General features: G+C 33.2%; 1 protein-coding gene across 1 annotated transcript in view; it reads left to right on the forward strand.

Annotated features, from left to right (window-relative positions):
- EXO1 (exonuclease 1) overlaps positions 1-14,940 on the forward strand; it is a 30,602-nt gene extending 15,662 nt beyond the window's left edge. The window contains 5 exon segments of the mRNA XM_074262515.1: positions 2,276-2,522; positions 4,987-5,530; positions 10,536-10,640; positions 13,035-13,228; positions 14,701-14,940. Of these exon segments, the coding sequence (XP_074118616.1) occupies positions 2,276-2,522; positions 4,987-5,530; positions 10,536-10,640; positions 13,035-13,228; positions 14,701-14,842 (1,232 nt within the window). The 3' untranslated portion in view covers positions 14,843-14,940.
- Positions 14,941-16,691: the final 1,751 nt, after the last annotated feature.

Consider the following 16,691-nt stretch of genomic DNA (forward strand, 5'->3'; position numbering starts at 1 on the left):
TAATAATAGTAGCTAGCATTTATATTGCATTTTACGGTTTACAAAGAGCTTTACAAATATTATCTCTATTTTCAAAACAACTTAAGAATGTTATCATCCTTTTTTTTTTTTTTTAAACTCCTGAAGAAATTGAAGCAGACAGGTATGCCCAGGATCATACAGATAGTGTCTAGAGTTACATTTTAACTCAGGTCTTCCTTACTCTAGGTCCAGTGTTCTGTCTACTTGACTAACTGCCATCTGTCTCCTGTGAAGGACAAAACTGAGAATTAGTAATTGCTATTAATTTATTTTTGTCTCTGGTGCCAAGTTGAAAATGCTTTCTTAAAGGTCATAGTGGTAGCCCAGGTACCAAATCCAATTGCCTTTTCTTAATTCCTATCCTTGATACTTTAGCAAGATTTCACACGGTTGGCCAAAACTCCTTTCTTCTGAAACTCCTCCCCTCGGTGTCTTTTATGTTGAACTTCCAGTTGGTTTTCCTGGCCTTGATTTATTCCTTCCAACTTCTATGGCTCCTTTTATTTTTTCTTCCTACATTTCCAGTTATGTATTGAATATCATTTAAATTTTTGATCAATGCCTCAGATTTCATATTATGGTTATTTATTATCTAAATGTTAAATTCTTCTCCTTTCCAAACTATGTCCCAAAGGCTCCAAAATCTCATATAAACATTTTTTACTCTTTTACTCAGTCACCCAATCCTGATAGTTCTGCTCTTTTCCACACTCATGCTCCATTCCTTCCTTTGCATTTCTATTACCCCTCCTCTGGTATCCCGTTAATTTGGACTATTGTGCATGTTCTTTAATTGATCTTGTTAAGCCATAGAATATCAATCCTGGAAAGGGTCTTGGCAATCATCTAGGAAAACTGGTAGATTTTATAGATAAAGAAACTGAAGCTCATAATACAAGATCACTCAGCTGGTATCTCATTCAAGTTTCCAATTCAGGTCTCCTGACTCTGGATCTAAGGTTCTTTTAACTACATAATCTAGCTTCCACTTTTTAGTCCATCCTATGCTCTGTTGTGAAAATAATATTTCTAAAGCATTGTGAGCATCCTTCCTGCTTTTCTCTATTCAAAAAAATGTTTTGAAAATTGTTTTCAGGGGGCAGCTAGGTGGCGCAGTGGATAGAGCACCAGCCCTGAATTCAGGAGGACCAGAGTTCAAATCTGGTCTCAGACACTTAACACTTCCTAGCTGTGTGACCCTGGGCAAGTCACTTAACCCCAGCCTCAGGAAAAAAAAGAAGAAAATTGTTTTCAGAATTAAGTGTAAAGTACTACCTTGACCTTCAAAGTCTCTCATGATGTAGCCTTTGCCTACCTTTCCAACTAGTCAGTTAAATTCAGGATTTATTAATTCTTAGTGTATGTAGATGCTAGAAGGCAAAATCTTAATCTCCTAGCCAAACTATTTCTTTCTTTGCCTCCTCTATTCCATCTTCCTAGAATTCTCTAACTTCCCAGTCTCTACTTGCTACAATCCTATCTAGAATTCATGATGCAAATTATATATTCTCTATAAAGTCTTTTTTGATCTTTTCCTTGCCACAACTAAAAGTAATCTCTACCTCTTTTTCCCATCATACTTTATTTATGTGCCTTAGGACAATTGTTCTTTTTCTACATTGAGATAACAGGTCTTTACATACATAACATCTCCTACGTTAATCTATAAGCTTGAAGCCAATGACCTTATCTTTATATATGCCTTTCATCTTTCCACTGTCCACTCAAGGTCACTGTACACACTAATACACACTAAAAATAAATGGATTTGAAATTGGAGGTATAATCGCACCATGTATTTTCCAAAAAAATACACTTTGAATACAACATATGGCATCCAAAGCTGTGTTATAAAAATCATGCCATTTAATTAATCACACATTTGCTTTTAAGTTATTATGTTTGTATTTTCTTTATTTAGACTTCATTATCATGGGGCCATTTATTTGTGTGTGGAAATTTGAGTCGAAGAGAGTACCTAAAAGATTCATTCATAATTTTAGAATAGTATAAAATTAATTATGTGTCAGATATTTGATTTGAGTCACTTGTTATGTAAATGTAAATATAGTGGGCATTAAATGTTTATCCATTTTGAAATTCAAAAACTCTTGGGGCTTTTTATTTAATACATTTAACTTAGCCATTAGAAGTGGGTCATAAAAAATTAAGCTATTTCATTCAACGAATATTTATTTACAGTGGGACATTTTTGCTCTAAGTTAAACAAGTGTACAATTATGTTTGCATTTAGAGGAACTATCAGATGATGATATTTTATCCCAGTATTCATTTTCAATTGCTAAAAAAACCAAGAAAGAGAATTGTGAAGGTAACAAGCCACAGAAGTTTTCTGAAGCATTCATCCCTGACACAGAACATGCCATTTCCAGTAAAGAAACCTTGAATACTCAGCCTAAAGTAAGAAACAAATTTGCATCCTTTTTGCAGAAGAAAAATGAAGAATGTGGTGCAGTTGTGGTTCCAGGGACTAGAAGCAGGTATAATCATATTAACAGAATCGATTACCCTTTTCAGCTCTACTCTGTTAATCTAAATAACAAACATTAATGAAGTATCTTTTATGTGCCAGCAACTGTTGCTAGTGCTATGGATACAAGGATAAAAATAAAATGGACTCTCATCCTCAAATCATTTACAGCATGCATATTAAAGTATATATAAAATAAATATGGGGGGAGGGGGAGGATCACACTATCCCCTGAGAGCAATATTGTGGGAAAAAAAAACACTAGGGATTCAGAAGAGAGGACAAGGTATTGCATCCCTGATATGGGAGAGAGCAGGACAAGAGTATAGAGATAAGAGGGGAAGATGCTGTGTAAGAGGGTCAGTTTCAATCAATGTGAATACTTAAAAAAGATGGATAAAAAGGATTATAAATGCCTAACAGAAGTCTCAGTTTTATTCTAGAGGTAATGACGAACTACTGAAGTTTATTCAATGAAAGGATGCTATGGTCAGACTTTACTTCAAGAAAATCTCTTTGGAAGGCATGTGAGAGATTAGAAGGTGAAGAGATTTGGAACAATGAGCTCAATTAGGGGCTACAGTCTTATATATGAGAACAGTAAATAGGACACTATGGCTGGCCTATAAAGTTCTGAGAAAGGAGTAAAGTATAAGTAGATTAATGAGGTCAGAAGGGGCAAGATTGTGAAGAACTTTAAATGCCAGAGTTTCCATTTTGTTCTAAAGGTACTGGGAGCCACAGGAGTTTACTAAATGATATCTAGAATTGATTTTGTTTTAAATGTCATATTTTAGAGCATGAAGAAGCTGAAAAATATCTATAAGAGAGGGAAGCCAGGATGATGAAGGGCCTTGAAATTGTGCCATGTGAGGATCTGATAAAAGAACTAAATATACTTCTCTGAGAGAAGCTAAGAAAAATTAGGGTATGGGAGAGGCAAGTGATAATCTGTGTTCAAGCTTTCACCGACTGACATGTTAACTACCCTAGTTCAGGTATTTCTTATATCTTTCTTGAAATACTGTAAGGGGCTCCTAATTGATCTCATTGCTCCAAATCTCTTCCCCTTCCAATCCATCTTTCACACACCTTTCAAAGAGATTTTCTTGAAGTACAAGTTTGACCATAGCATCCTCTTATTCAGTTAACCTCAGTAATTCCCTATTACTTCTAGAATCAAACTGAGACTTCTCTTAGCTGAAGGATGATCATGTGGAAGATGGATCAGACTTGTGTTTGTCCCTCTGAGGGTAGAAGTAGATTTTTCAGGCTAAAATTTTCAGAGAAATTTTGCTTGTTGTTAAGAAAAAATTCTAGTCACTTGAAACTGTCCAAGAATGGAGAGGGCTGCCTTCACCAGGGACTTGTTGATTAGGTACTAGGAATGTTGTAGACAGTATTTTTTTATTAGATTTGACTAGATGGCCTCTGCAATGTTTTCCCACTTTTACATATGGTGGTAACAACAGATACCTACTAAGAACAATTACATGCAAAGCACTGGAGGCTACAGAGATAGAGATTTTAAGTACTTTTAAGTTTCAGGTGCTGTGATAATTCTTGTCTTCTACTTGAGATCAGAATAACAATTTTGTTAAGAATAAGATAAAGAATATCTGTTTTATTCACTGGAAGTAGACAGACTCTACCAAATTTACCTTCAGCTATAAAAACACTACTACAAATAACAATGTCACAACAACCTAATTGTGTAAGCAGTGCAATTAGTATTATTTCCATTTTACAAAGGAGGAAACAGGTTAAATGATTTGCTTGTGGTCACATAAATAAAGTATCAGTCCAAGTCTCTGAACCCAGAACTTCTGACTCCCAAGTTCTACAATGTTTTCATTTCTCAAAGGATTATTTATAAGAAATGACTAATTTTATTTTTTTTCCCTTCTCTAAAATATGTTTCACTTAAGAAGTTCCTCAATTTTATGATTGGGTGTCCCTCTGATTAGTCAAGAAAAATATCCCTTCCAAAATTTTGTCTTCATTGAATTAATATAGCTATTCTTCATATGATAGACAATGGGCCAGAGCTTCAACTCCCCTGAAATAACTTGAAACCCTAGGATTATCTTCATGACTCAATGAGGTATTAGAATGATATAGGGAAAAGAATACTGACTCTGGATTCAGAGGCTCTGAGTTATCATTCTACTTCTGACAATACCTCTGATCTGGGGCAAATTCATTTAATCTTTCTTGCCTTAATTTCTTCATCTGCAAAATGAAGTCTTGAGCTAGATGGTTTGGTTCTGTCCAATTCTAAATCTGTGATCCAAAAATCTAACACTCAAATAGTCATGAAATATGTTTACTTTCTGTAACTGTTTAAATTAGAAATTAAAATTAAATTAGAAATCAAAGTTCAGATATTATTAATCACTAATATATAACTAGTTTTGCTATCCTTTGAGAAGAAACTTTGTAATTATCTGGATCTCATTTTTCTAATCTTTTAGGTTCTTCTGTAAGTCTGCAGATGCAGCTGACTTTACAGAAAAAAGCAGAAGCAACCAACCTTTATGTGAAAATATTGTCCTAGAACAGACTGAGCTTAAGGAATCAGAAGATATAGATAGCCAAAAGCCTGCTGAAACAAATGTTGCTCAGAATAAGGATGGCCTAAATGAAGCCTCTGATCATGATTCTCTAAATTCTGAGAATAAATTCACAAGGACAGTCTCACCACCCACCTTAGGAACACTAAGAAGTTGCTTCAGTTGGTCAGGAAATCTTCGGGATTTTTCAAGGACTTCTAGCCCATCTCCAAGTGTAGTTTTGCAACAGTTTTCAAGAAGGAATGAACCCTCAGTTCCTTTAAATAAGAATACTAATGAAATATCCAGTTTGTCTCAAGAAAACAGTAATGTTTTAGATGATAACACATCTCCCATTCCTGAAATGGGATGTTCTTCACAATCTCAGGAAAGCTTGGAACTATCCCAGAACAGTTTGGATTCCTCAAGGCTCTCTCATCTATCAAGCAAGGATTCTGATTCAGAGGTATGTCATTTAATAAAGCCTTACATATCTATGATAGGATATGATTCGTTATCAATGAAGACATTTTTCTTGTAGCTTTCCTAATGACTTCCATTGTGTGATTCTGTGAAAAATAGAACATTTTTTAATACAAATTTATATCTATTTTATGAAAAGATATTAAGAATCGGATATGTGGGTAGTTTATGATCCTCAGTGGTAGATGGAGTGCCTAGGTGGATTAAATTGCAATCATAAGAAAGTATTCCTTTTTTGATGAATAGGTGCTTTACATGTTTTAACTTAACCACTTCTGTCTTCTTTGACAATCCTGTGAAAGAACAAATGAGTTAGGTCACTTTTTTCATTCACAGAATCATACATAAGTACATGTCATATATATTCATATACATGAGTATGAGGGTCACATTTCCAATTAAGCTTGCCATTGTTTCATTCCTGGTAATTTTATAAAGGGCACATTGTGGCTTACATTTTTTTTCCAAATTGAATTGAGATGAGTTAGTTCAATTTTTGTTTTTTTTCCATAACATGATATACTTATTTTTATATAAAATTATTTTTTTAGAGAAATGATTGTTTTTGTTAGCAAAATATTCTATTTAATTTTGTTTCCAGGTATCCGTCAATTGCCATTTCTCAGCTAATTAAAATTCAATTAAAGTAAACCTATCTTAAAATTATATTTAATCTAATATCTTTCATTGATTCATAAGGCACATGAGTATTGTTTATTATATCTATATTATCATCATGAATGCTTTCTTTTTTTAATAATCTAATTACTAATAAAGCTAATTTTAGTAGTCTAATTTCAGTTAACACGGTCTTATAATCTGTATTCCTATACTGAGCAGATTTTTTTTAATTTTTAAAACATATGCATAGTTTTCAATATTCACCCTTGCAAATTTTTTGTTCCAAATTTTTTCTCTCTCCCTTTTCTCCACACCCTTCTTTAGACAGCAAATAATCCATTGCTGTATAGAAGAAATGAACATGTTTAATATATAAATAATCCATTATATATTAAACATGTTCAATTCTTCTATACATATTTCTACAATTATTGTGCTTGAGCAGATTTTTGGATGTATAGCTTTATTGCCTTACCAAATAGATTTCGTATTAGCCTTGTCTCCCAAAATGCATGCTTTCTGTATTTTAAGTTCATCTCAAGTCTTGCAGGGAGTTTTTTTTTCACGTTTATTGTTATAAGTTTTTTTTTCTCCTGTTTCTATTCACTTTGTTCTCCATTAGTTCATAAATATCTACGCTAGTTCCCTCCAAAATTGTCTAATTTTATCATTAATTTGGTATTTTAAAAATCCATTTTGTTCATGTATCACAATTTATTTAGCCGTTTTCCCAATAGAAAGATAGTTCTCCAGTGTGCAATTTGGGGCCCCTTAGCTCCCCAAAAAAGTTGCTCTAATTGTTTTTTAACACTTAGATCCTTTTTAACTTATTTTTATTTGGGGGGGGGGAGGGCTATATATCTATCAGAGTTATAGTCTATGTAGCTGAATGTAGTCCCAGATTGTTTTCCATAATGACTGGATTAGTTCACAGCTCCACCAACTAACTGTGTACTAATGTACCTGTTTCTCCAGAGATCCACCAACATTTATCATTAGGTATTTTGATATTTTTACCAATCTGATAGATGTGAATTAGAATCTCAAAGGTGCATAAATTGCATATTTCTAGCTATTGATGATTTAGTACATTCTTTTACGATTGTTGATAGCTTAGTTCCTTTGAAAACTTCCTGTTCATATGACTTTTGATTATGTAATTCAGAAGTGACTACTAGTCATAAATTTGAATCAGTTTTTTGTATAGCTTAAATATAAGGCATTTATTAGAGAAACATGCTACAAAGACTTTTTTCCACTGTTACTGGTTTTCCTTCTAATTTTTTATCATTAGATTTGTTTATACAAAAATTTTAATTTTATGTAATCAGAATTGTCCGTTTTAACTTGTATTTGGTCATGAGCTGTTATCCTGTTCATATATCCCCTATAAGTACACCCAAAACGTAATAAGTTATTCGACCTTTTATATCTAGGTCATATATTCATTTGGAACTTATCTTGGTATATGGTTTGAAATATTGATCTAAACCTAATTTCTGCCAGATTTCTGTTCTATTTTCTTAGCAGTTTTTGTCAAGAAATGAATTCGTTGTTTTTTATCAAATACTAAACTACTGTGTTTATTTACTTCTAAGTAAGCTATCTCATTCAATTTATCCCTCTCTCACCAGTACAAAATAATTTTATTTATTTTTTTTATTATTATTGCTTTTTATTGACAAAACATAGGCACTGGGTAATTTTTCAGTATTGACCCTTGCAAAAATTTCTGTTCCAACTTTTCCCTCCCTTCCCTCCATCTCCTCCTCTAGATGACAGGTAGTCCCATACATGTTAAATATGTTAAAGTATATGTTAAATACAATATATGTGTACATATTTATACAGTTGTCTTGCTACACAAGAAAAATCAGATTTAAAAAGAAGATAAAAATTTGGGAAGAAAAACAAAAATGCAAGCAAACAATAACACAGTACAAATGCTATGTTGTGGTCCACACTCATTTCCCAGTGTTCTATCGCTGGGTGTAGCTGGTTCTATTCATTACTGATCAATTGGAACTGATTTGGATCCTCTCGTTGTTGAAGAGAGCCACTTCCATCAGAATTGATCTTCATATAATATTGTTGTTGAAGTATATAATGATCTCCTGATTCTGCTCATTTCACTTAGCATCAGTTCATGTAAGTCTCTCCAGGCCTCTCTGTATTCATCCTGCTGGTCATTTCTTACAGAATAACAATATACCACAATTTACCCAGCCATTCTCCAATTGATGGGCATCCATTCAATTTCCAGTTTCTTGCCACTATAAAAACTGCCACAAACATTTTTCCACATACCGGTTCCTTTGCCTTCTTTTATATCTCTTTGGGATATAAGCGCAGTAGTAACACCGCTGGATCAAAGGGTATACACAGTTTGACAATTTTTTGAGCATAGTTCCAAATCACTCTACCAACTCTACTAACAATGCATCAGTGTCCCAGTTTCCCCATATCCCCTCCAATATTTGTCACTATCTTTTCCTGTCATCTTAGCCAATCTGAGAGGTGTGTAGTGATATCTCAAAGTTGTCTTTGTTTTTCTCTGATCAATAATGATTTGGAACACCTTTTCATATGGGTAGAAATAGTTTTATCATCTGAAAATCATCTATTCATATCCTTTGACCATTTAGCAATTGGAGAATGGCTTGATTTCTTGTAAAATTATGTCAATTCTCTATATATTTTAGAAATGAGGCCTTTATCAGAACCTTTAACTGTAAATATGTTTTCCCAGTTTATTGCTTCCCTTCTAATCTTGTCTGTATTAGTTTTGTTTGACCAGTACAAAATAATTTTAATCATTATTGCTTTATAGTACAATGGAATTTTCCTACTTTTTTCATTATTACCCTTCAGGTTCTTGACTTTTAGTTTTAACACATGAATTTTGTATTATTATTTCATTATATTCTTAGATGCTAGTAAAGTATTAAATAAATTTATTGATTGAAGTAGTATTATAATTTTTAAAAATATTGGCTCAATATATTAATATTTCTCCAATAATTTAGGTCTGTATTTATTTCTGTCTTAAGTTTTGCTTATCCCATGATCTCTGTAAAAATAGGAGAAATTTCATTAACTCTGATTATTTCAGTAGCTTTCCTTGTTTGAGGAAATACATATAGATAGATATCTATGTAGATAGATTTTTTTCCCCCCAAAGTAATTACGATTAAGTAGCTTGCCCAGAACATATCTGGGAAAAGGGAAACACAATGATAAAGATATGTGAAATTAAGTCTTTGAGGAATGGTTGAATCAGCTGGGGATATTTAATGAGAAATAAAGACCCACTAGGACCTGAATGTAATAACATATCTGAAGGACTTTTGTATAGCAACAGGATTGGATATATTTAGTGTGGCTCTAGAGAAGGAGACAAACAAGGACTCGTGAATGGGATTTTGTGGCAATACGATCCATCTTCCACTCAGCTGCTTGGTTCATTTTTTCTTTAACACAGATCTAATCATGGCACTAGTTTTTCCAATATATAATAGTGCTTTATTTTCACCTCAAGGATGAAATATAAACACATCTGTTTGGAACTTAGAAGCTCTAAAAAAAAAAAAAAAAAAAAAAAAAAGTAACTTGCCCAGGATCATACAGCTAGAAAGTATTAAATGTCTAAAATCAAATTTGAACTTGTGTCCTCCTTACTCCAGGACCAATGCTTTGTCTACTGCAGCATCTAACTGCCTCTTGGGAAAATATTTTAAGACTGAAAACATTTTTGTATTTTTGTTATAGCTAAATGCTCATATTTTCTTTTTGCCTGGTAACATGAGAATCAGTCAAAGTAGTTATTTGGGCAGAACTAGTATTAATTTTGTAAGTTTGGTTATTTATGAAAACTATTAGCTAGATGATAATAAAACATCAAGTAATACAGTAAGCAACATTCTGCAGTTCAGCATTGTACAAAAACAGAACTTACATCAGACTTGTGCAAGGGAGCTTTCATATTATAAAGAAAATATACTTCTAGGATTTATAGGATTTATTCCTCTAAGACTTGTCATTTCCTTAAATGAAATCATTAGATAATGTCTTTTTTCTTTTAGTTATTTCTTCTCTATTATGGTTTATAGCTTTTCTTATGAAATCTCATGCAATTAATTAATGGGTACATAAGATTATTGACATTCATAATGTTACATAGATTACTTATTTCATGTGCTGTTTTTGAGCATCTTGAGTAAGAACTGTCTTGTGTGTCTCTTGTATTCCCAGTGCTTAATTCATACCTGGCACATAAAAGTGCTTAATAAAATATTCATTGGTTGACTGCTTCTCCATAAAAATGCCCACCAAAAATGATTTTGTTTCTCCCCCCCCCCCCCCCCAAGGAATCTGACTGTAGTTCCAAGTCATCTGATAATCAGAAGTCACAGAGCTCTCATCTGCATTTATCTTTGTGTGCAAAAAGAAAAGATTCAACCCTAGGGAACAAGGTAAGTCTTTTTTTTTTTTTTTTTTTTTTTAATTCATTTATCCAGCTTCCTGTGGCATTGAATTAATGAAGTATTGAAAGTCTAAGAAAAGAGAAATAAGAATCAATATCAGCTTGTCAATGTTAATCATTTATGGTAATTCTTTAGCTTTTCACATAATGAAAATTTAACATAACTCTTTATTATTTAAATATAATTGTCATAGTATCCTTGCTTTATGCCTTCTGTGTATTCTCTTTCTACTTAGAGATCTTAGCTTTAACACTAATTGCTTAGACCAATTAGGGAAATACTGGACCTACAATATTCCTTAGTAATTCTAGGAACTAGTTTGAAATGTAATGGGGAAAGATTTAACAAAATAATCAAAACTGGAGTAGAATATATATAATGTTAATATGTGGTTTTCTAAATCAAAAGGTGTCCTGCAGGGTTCCTTATGTATTGCCCATTTCTATTTGAGTCATTTTAGGACAACCATTTGAGTGTGATACTACTCTCTTAAGACTTAGCAATACCATGTGACTTGCTCTTAAAGCTACTCCATTTCTGACCTATTTCTTGAGTTTCAATCCTGAATTTCTCATCAACTCAGCATATTTAAAATTAAATAAAATTAAATTTATTATCTTTACCATAAAACCAGATTATCCCACCCTAAAACATTTCCCTATTTTTCAAATATCAAATTCTCCCAGTCAGCAATTTCAAAAGTTGGCATCTTGGCGTCTGCTTCTCTTCCCTTTCTTTAAAGAAAAACTCTCCCCTACCTCTAATCCAGTCTGTTAGTTTGTATCTGGTACAATGCATCACCCAGAATCCAAGGGTTCAAACAGTCTTTTTATTAAAATAATACTTTGTAATACCCTCAGACAGAAGCACTTCTCCAGGCAGTTAAAATACAGTTCAGAAAGAGTAAAAGAAATAAAGACTGCTAATGAAAAGATTTTTTTTAAAAGGTGCCCTTCAAAGAGAGGTGCCCTTAGCTTTCATGAGTTCCCCACCAAAATCCCCCCAAAATGCTTTTATACCCTTCTTGTCCAGTGTCCTGACACTGGTCCCAGATCAATCCACCAGGAGATAAATTAATACCAACCTGCCCCAGATGTGCATTCAATGTCTGACATATAAAAAAATTCAAGAAACATAATGTCTGGGTAATTAAATCATTGTATTAATGATGCTAGCCTAATATGAATAAAAGGGAACAGTGACACTCCTAAAAGCCAAAGACCCCTCATGAAACCCACTCAGTACTTATGTGCCCTTGGAAGAGTGGATGTTCCTGAGGAAGGCAATTGAATCTGACTGGTTAACAAATAATGAGAATGTCTATTGTAATGAGGGACTAGGGGAATGTGACTTTACTTACATGGGATTTACTTCCAAATCATCCCCAGTCTTGAGCAATTGAATCAAAGAATTTATCCCCACCCAAACCTGAGTAGAATACAGTGGGTAGGAATTCACCTATATATAAGGAGGTGTAAGTGAGAAAAAATTTTGGTAGACATCACCAATGTTCTTCAAAGGTTGGGTTTTGGACCAAAAAGTAGGGCAGGGAAAAAAGCTTGGATGTTTCTTTTTTGGTTATTAATAATCATTTTCCTCAAAGGCCTTCCATAATTCTATTTACCCCTCTCCTCTCATTTTCTGCTTCAGTCAGCTGTTTATGCATGCTGTATATTCCCACCCCTGAATTTTTTATTCACTATTCTTATCTTCAACATCCTCTCTTCATTTCTTGTTTGGCTTGTTTTATTTAAGACCCAGCTTAAGTCTTACTTCTTTCCTAATTGCCCAGCTTTTACATATAAGCATTTCCCTCTAAATTTAAATATTTTGTGTCTGTACTACTTGTTTTGCACTTGGCAATGTAAGGCAGAACATGGTCTTATATTTTATACACAGTCAATAAATGTTTGATGGTAGTGAGGATTATATATTAAACCTTGACAAATTTATTTTTTAGCCAAATAATAAATGATTGCAAATACTATCGTCTTAATACTGAAGCACTCCTTTCCTAAGAGAACAGTGACATCTTGTGTTTATTAAGTTACTCTTTCTGGAAATGCCTACCATATTAATTTTTGTCTCCATCTCAAATATAATGTGAAATCCAATCTGTTAGGAAATTTACAAAAACTTAATGAATACTCCTTTTTAAAATTAGTAGTCCAGTAAAATGTATCATGAAAATATTCATTTAAAACAAAACAATATGTAAAATAATCATTTGATTTCAGTAAGACTTATAAACAATTATGGGGATATTGTACATAGATTATATCTCTTTGCTAACCTGTGAATTATAATATGAAATATATTGAAGATAATTATAGAGTTATGAAAGAGCTATTCCTAATATTATGTGGCATTTAAAAATTGTAGGTTCTTGGGCTCTCTAAATCTACGTCAGTGGGATCTCTTTCTACAAATAAAATCAAACCACTAGTCCCAGCCAAAGTTAGTGGACTAAGCAAGAAGCTTATTAGTATGCAGAAGAAAATTCATCGTAATGCTGAAAACAAGCCAGGAGTACAGATCAAAATCAGTGAACTCTGGAAAAATTTTGAATTTAAGAAGTAAGTATGTATCGTCTAACCTTTTGATAGTATTTCATCTCTTTTGTCATTAGGAAAATTTTTCTTATTTCTAAAAATCACCTGAGGGAGATACAAACTAAGCTTCTATAGTGATGCTGCCATCCAGGCAAGGATTGCAGAGTTAACTCCTTATCCTGGCTTTTTTTTTTTTTTTTTTTTTTTTTTTTTTTTTTTTACTTTTGCAGATCATTTATAGTCTTTATAGCCCAGATGAAAACTAGGACACATTAGGTGCTTCTTCTACCTTTCTTATAGTACACCTAGGTGGTGCAGTGGTTAGAGTGCCAGGCCTGGAGTCAAGAAAACTCATGTCTCTGAGTTCAAATTTGACCTCAAACACTTTTTAGCTGTGGGATCTTGGGCAAGTCACTTAATCCTGTTTGTCTCAGCTTCTCATTTGGGGAAGGAAATGGCAAATTATTCCAGTATCTTTGCCAAAATTTTTTTTTTTTCAAAAATAGGGTTAGAAAGAGTCGGGCACATTGAAATAACTGAACAACAATAAACCTTTCTCACAGGTTTGTTATCAGAATAAAATGAAATGTGAATACACCTAGAAAGGAAAATTACTATGGAAATATAAGATTATATTTACATCTTAATGCTGTTACTCAAATAATACCCACCTCATCACTACCTTCTACTTCACCTCACATTTTATAAAATCTAACACTGGGATTAGCCAATATAAACCTTTGTCTGGTAGTTACAAAGAACATCTTTGTGATGCTGAGCATGTGTAGAGGTGACATGAAAATGGCTTGCTACTTCATTCTAAAATTGTGTAATTGAGAAGCTGTATAACCTATAGAGCTCTTCAGAACCAAAAAAATTTAGGGTTTTGCCTCTGGCACCAAACCTCTCCCTTCATATCTAGACAACTCCTTGAAACTATAAGTCGAAGAGAAGGTGCTGACCTACATTGATTATGAGTACTTCCTCTACCAGGCATTCTCTATCCCATTGAAATTCCAGATCCAATCCTTAACCCTACCATCTATATGTTCTTCTAGTGATTGTGGTTCCCAGAAAAACCCACATAAAGAATGTGTAAAGACAGAGGATTAAAAAAAAAAAAAAGTTTAGGCATTAAACAAATAGAACAAAGCAAGATTCTTGGCAGTATTTAAGTAAGATCTTCCATGGAAAAAGATCTAAAAGCCCCTTACTTATTCCTTTTAGTCTGTGCCAGATAGAACCCAAATTGGGAGGTTAACTCAAAAGGGGAAGTGACTGAGAAGCAGACCAAATTTGTAGATTGACAGTGGCAATTCTAGCAGTAAATCAGATGGATTATACACTACAATTCATGAACATGATTGGAAAATTATTTTTATCCAATGGGCATTCCTTTATTTTTCCAACTGAGCAATATATTAAGTCATTTATTGCCCTCCTCCCTAAAAATCAAAATACACATTGTTATATGACTATGTTCTTATATTTTGCAGAAATTCTGAAAAGCTTCCTTCTTGTAAGAAGCCACTCTCTCCAGTCAAAGATAATCTCCAGCTTACTCCAGAAACAGAAGAGGATATATTTAATAAACCTGAATGTAGTCACGTTCAGAGAGCAATATTCCAATCAATATAGACTGCTATTTGGCTCTTATACACTGAACCTTTAATGTATTGAATTGCCTGTTAGGAGAACAGGAAATATAATAAAATGGACTTATTCCTAGTTTAAAATGTACATTTTGTATATGAATTATGCCCTTTGTCTGAATTTGTCTTTTTTTTGGGGGGAGGGGGATTATCAAAGAATAATTCAGCAAATTAAAAGAAAAATAAATTTTTTCAAAGTCAGATCCTTAGAACTTTAAAAATCTGCTCTTGGGAGTATGTTTGGGTAATGATGGTTTGGAAATTCCTACTTAGAGCAATATTTGAGCACTGCTACTTACAGCAATATTCCTACTTAGAACATTCCTTGATCAATTTTTAAAAATAGACTTCAGTTTTTCTTAATGCAGTATTCCTTGGGGCTGTTAGATGAGGCAGTGATTAGAGCACTGGTTCAGGAGTCAAGAGGACATGAATTCACATTGACCTCAGACACTTAACACTTCCTAGTTGTGTGACCCTGAACAAGTTACTTAATCTCATTTGCCTTGCAAAAAGATGCATTATTCCAATGAAGAATATAGCTATAACTATCAAGTACTTTAATTTGATGTTTCAATTAAAATTATTTCTCAAACTCAGATGCCCAGTTCAAAGCAAAGGACTAGGTAAGTACATGGAAACAGGAACAGCTGCATAATTGAAGTTTTGCAAGGTGGTCCAGGAAGAAAAGAAGCACAAAAGTATTTAGGGAATCATAGGTTGATGGAAATTTTTATGTGGTTGACTATAAAAAAATTTATATTTTGAGTCGTCTAACTTTAGTTTGAATCCTGATGATTACCCAAATCTTTTAGCCTTTTCCATTCCTTGATCTTCAACCTGATCTTCCAAATTTTCACTGTCCTGAACATACTTTTGAACTGAAATCCACCATGTATCATTAACAGCTGACACACTATATAAAAGTACTGTTAGTGTAGCTGCAAATTCTAGAACTAATGTCCTTATTTGCCTTTTATAGTGACTTTTAAAAGGGATATGGTTCAGTGCTTCTGTAGTACAACAGTTGTTAGCCAATGGTTGCTCATTAACCCTTGTGACTAAATTATTAAAGAGCTAAGAATTGTGATTCTTGAGCCCATTTTTCCCTCTCTGCTTTCTGCCATTGTCAAAGCAGGATGGAGCTGTACAGTATTAAAGAATATTTTGTATTTATTTGGAATGTTGAGAAGTCACTTGGTTGCCAACTTAGTATTAAGCAGACTCTCTATCCATTATTAGGTTAGTCTTCCAGACAATAAGGACATAGTCTAATTACTGGGGAATCTTGGGCCACTTATACATGATGTTGAATTATTAGAAGAGGAATTTCATCTTTTGTGATGGTAAAGAAATGTGTTTCTAAGTTTCTCTGGAAAAAGATTATCTTATTTTGCAATGATTTCCCTTTAACAACTTTCTGCTTTAATAATTTTACCAAGTACTTTCCTAACAACCACCTTGTAAGGTACTTAATGATAAATATCATTGCCCTCTAGTCCAGATGTGTCAGTAACACTGAGTGACTTGGATAAATGATACAAATAATAAAGAGTAAAGCTGAGATTTGAACCAATGATTCTTCTGACTAAATTCTCCTGTACTCTTTTTTTTTTTTTTTTTTTTTTTTTTAATTTTATAATTATAACTTTTGTTTTGACAGTACATATGCATGGGCAATTTTTTACATTATCCCTTGCACTCACTTCTGTTCCGATTTTTCCTTTCCCTTCTCTGCACCCCCTCCCCTAGATGGCAGGCAGTCTTATGCAGATTAAATATGTTATAGTATATCCTAGATACAATATATGTGTGCTGAACCGAATTTCTTGTTG

This window comes from Sminthopsis crassicaudata, chromosome 4 (genome assembly GCF_048593235.1).
Source record: "Sminthopsis crassicaudata isolate SCR6 chromosome 4, ASM4859323v1, whole genome shotgun sequence".
Lineage (NCBI taxonomy): Eukaryota > Metazoa > Chordata > Mammalia > Dasyuromorphia > Dasyuridae > Sminthopsis > Sminthopsis crassicaudata.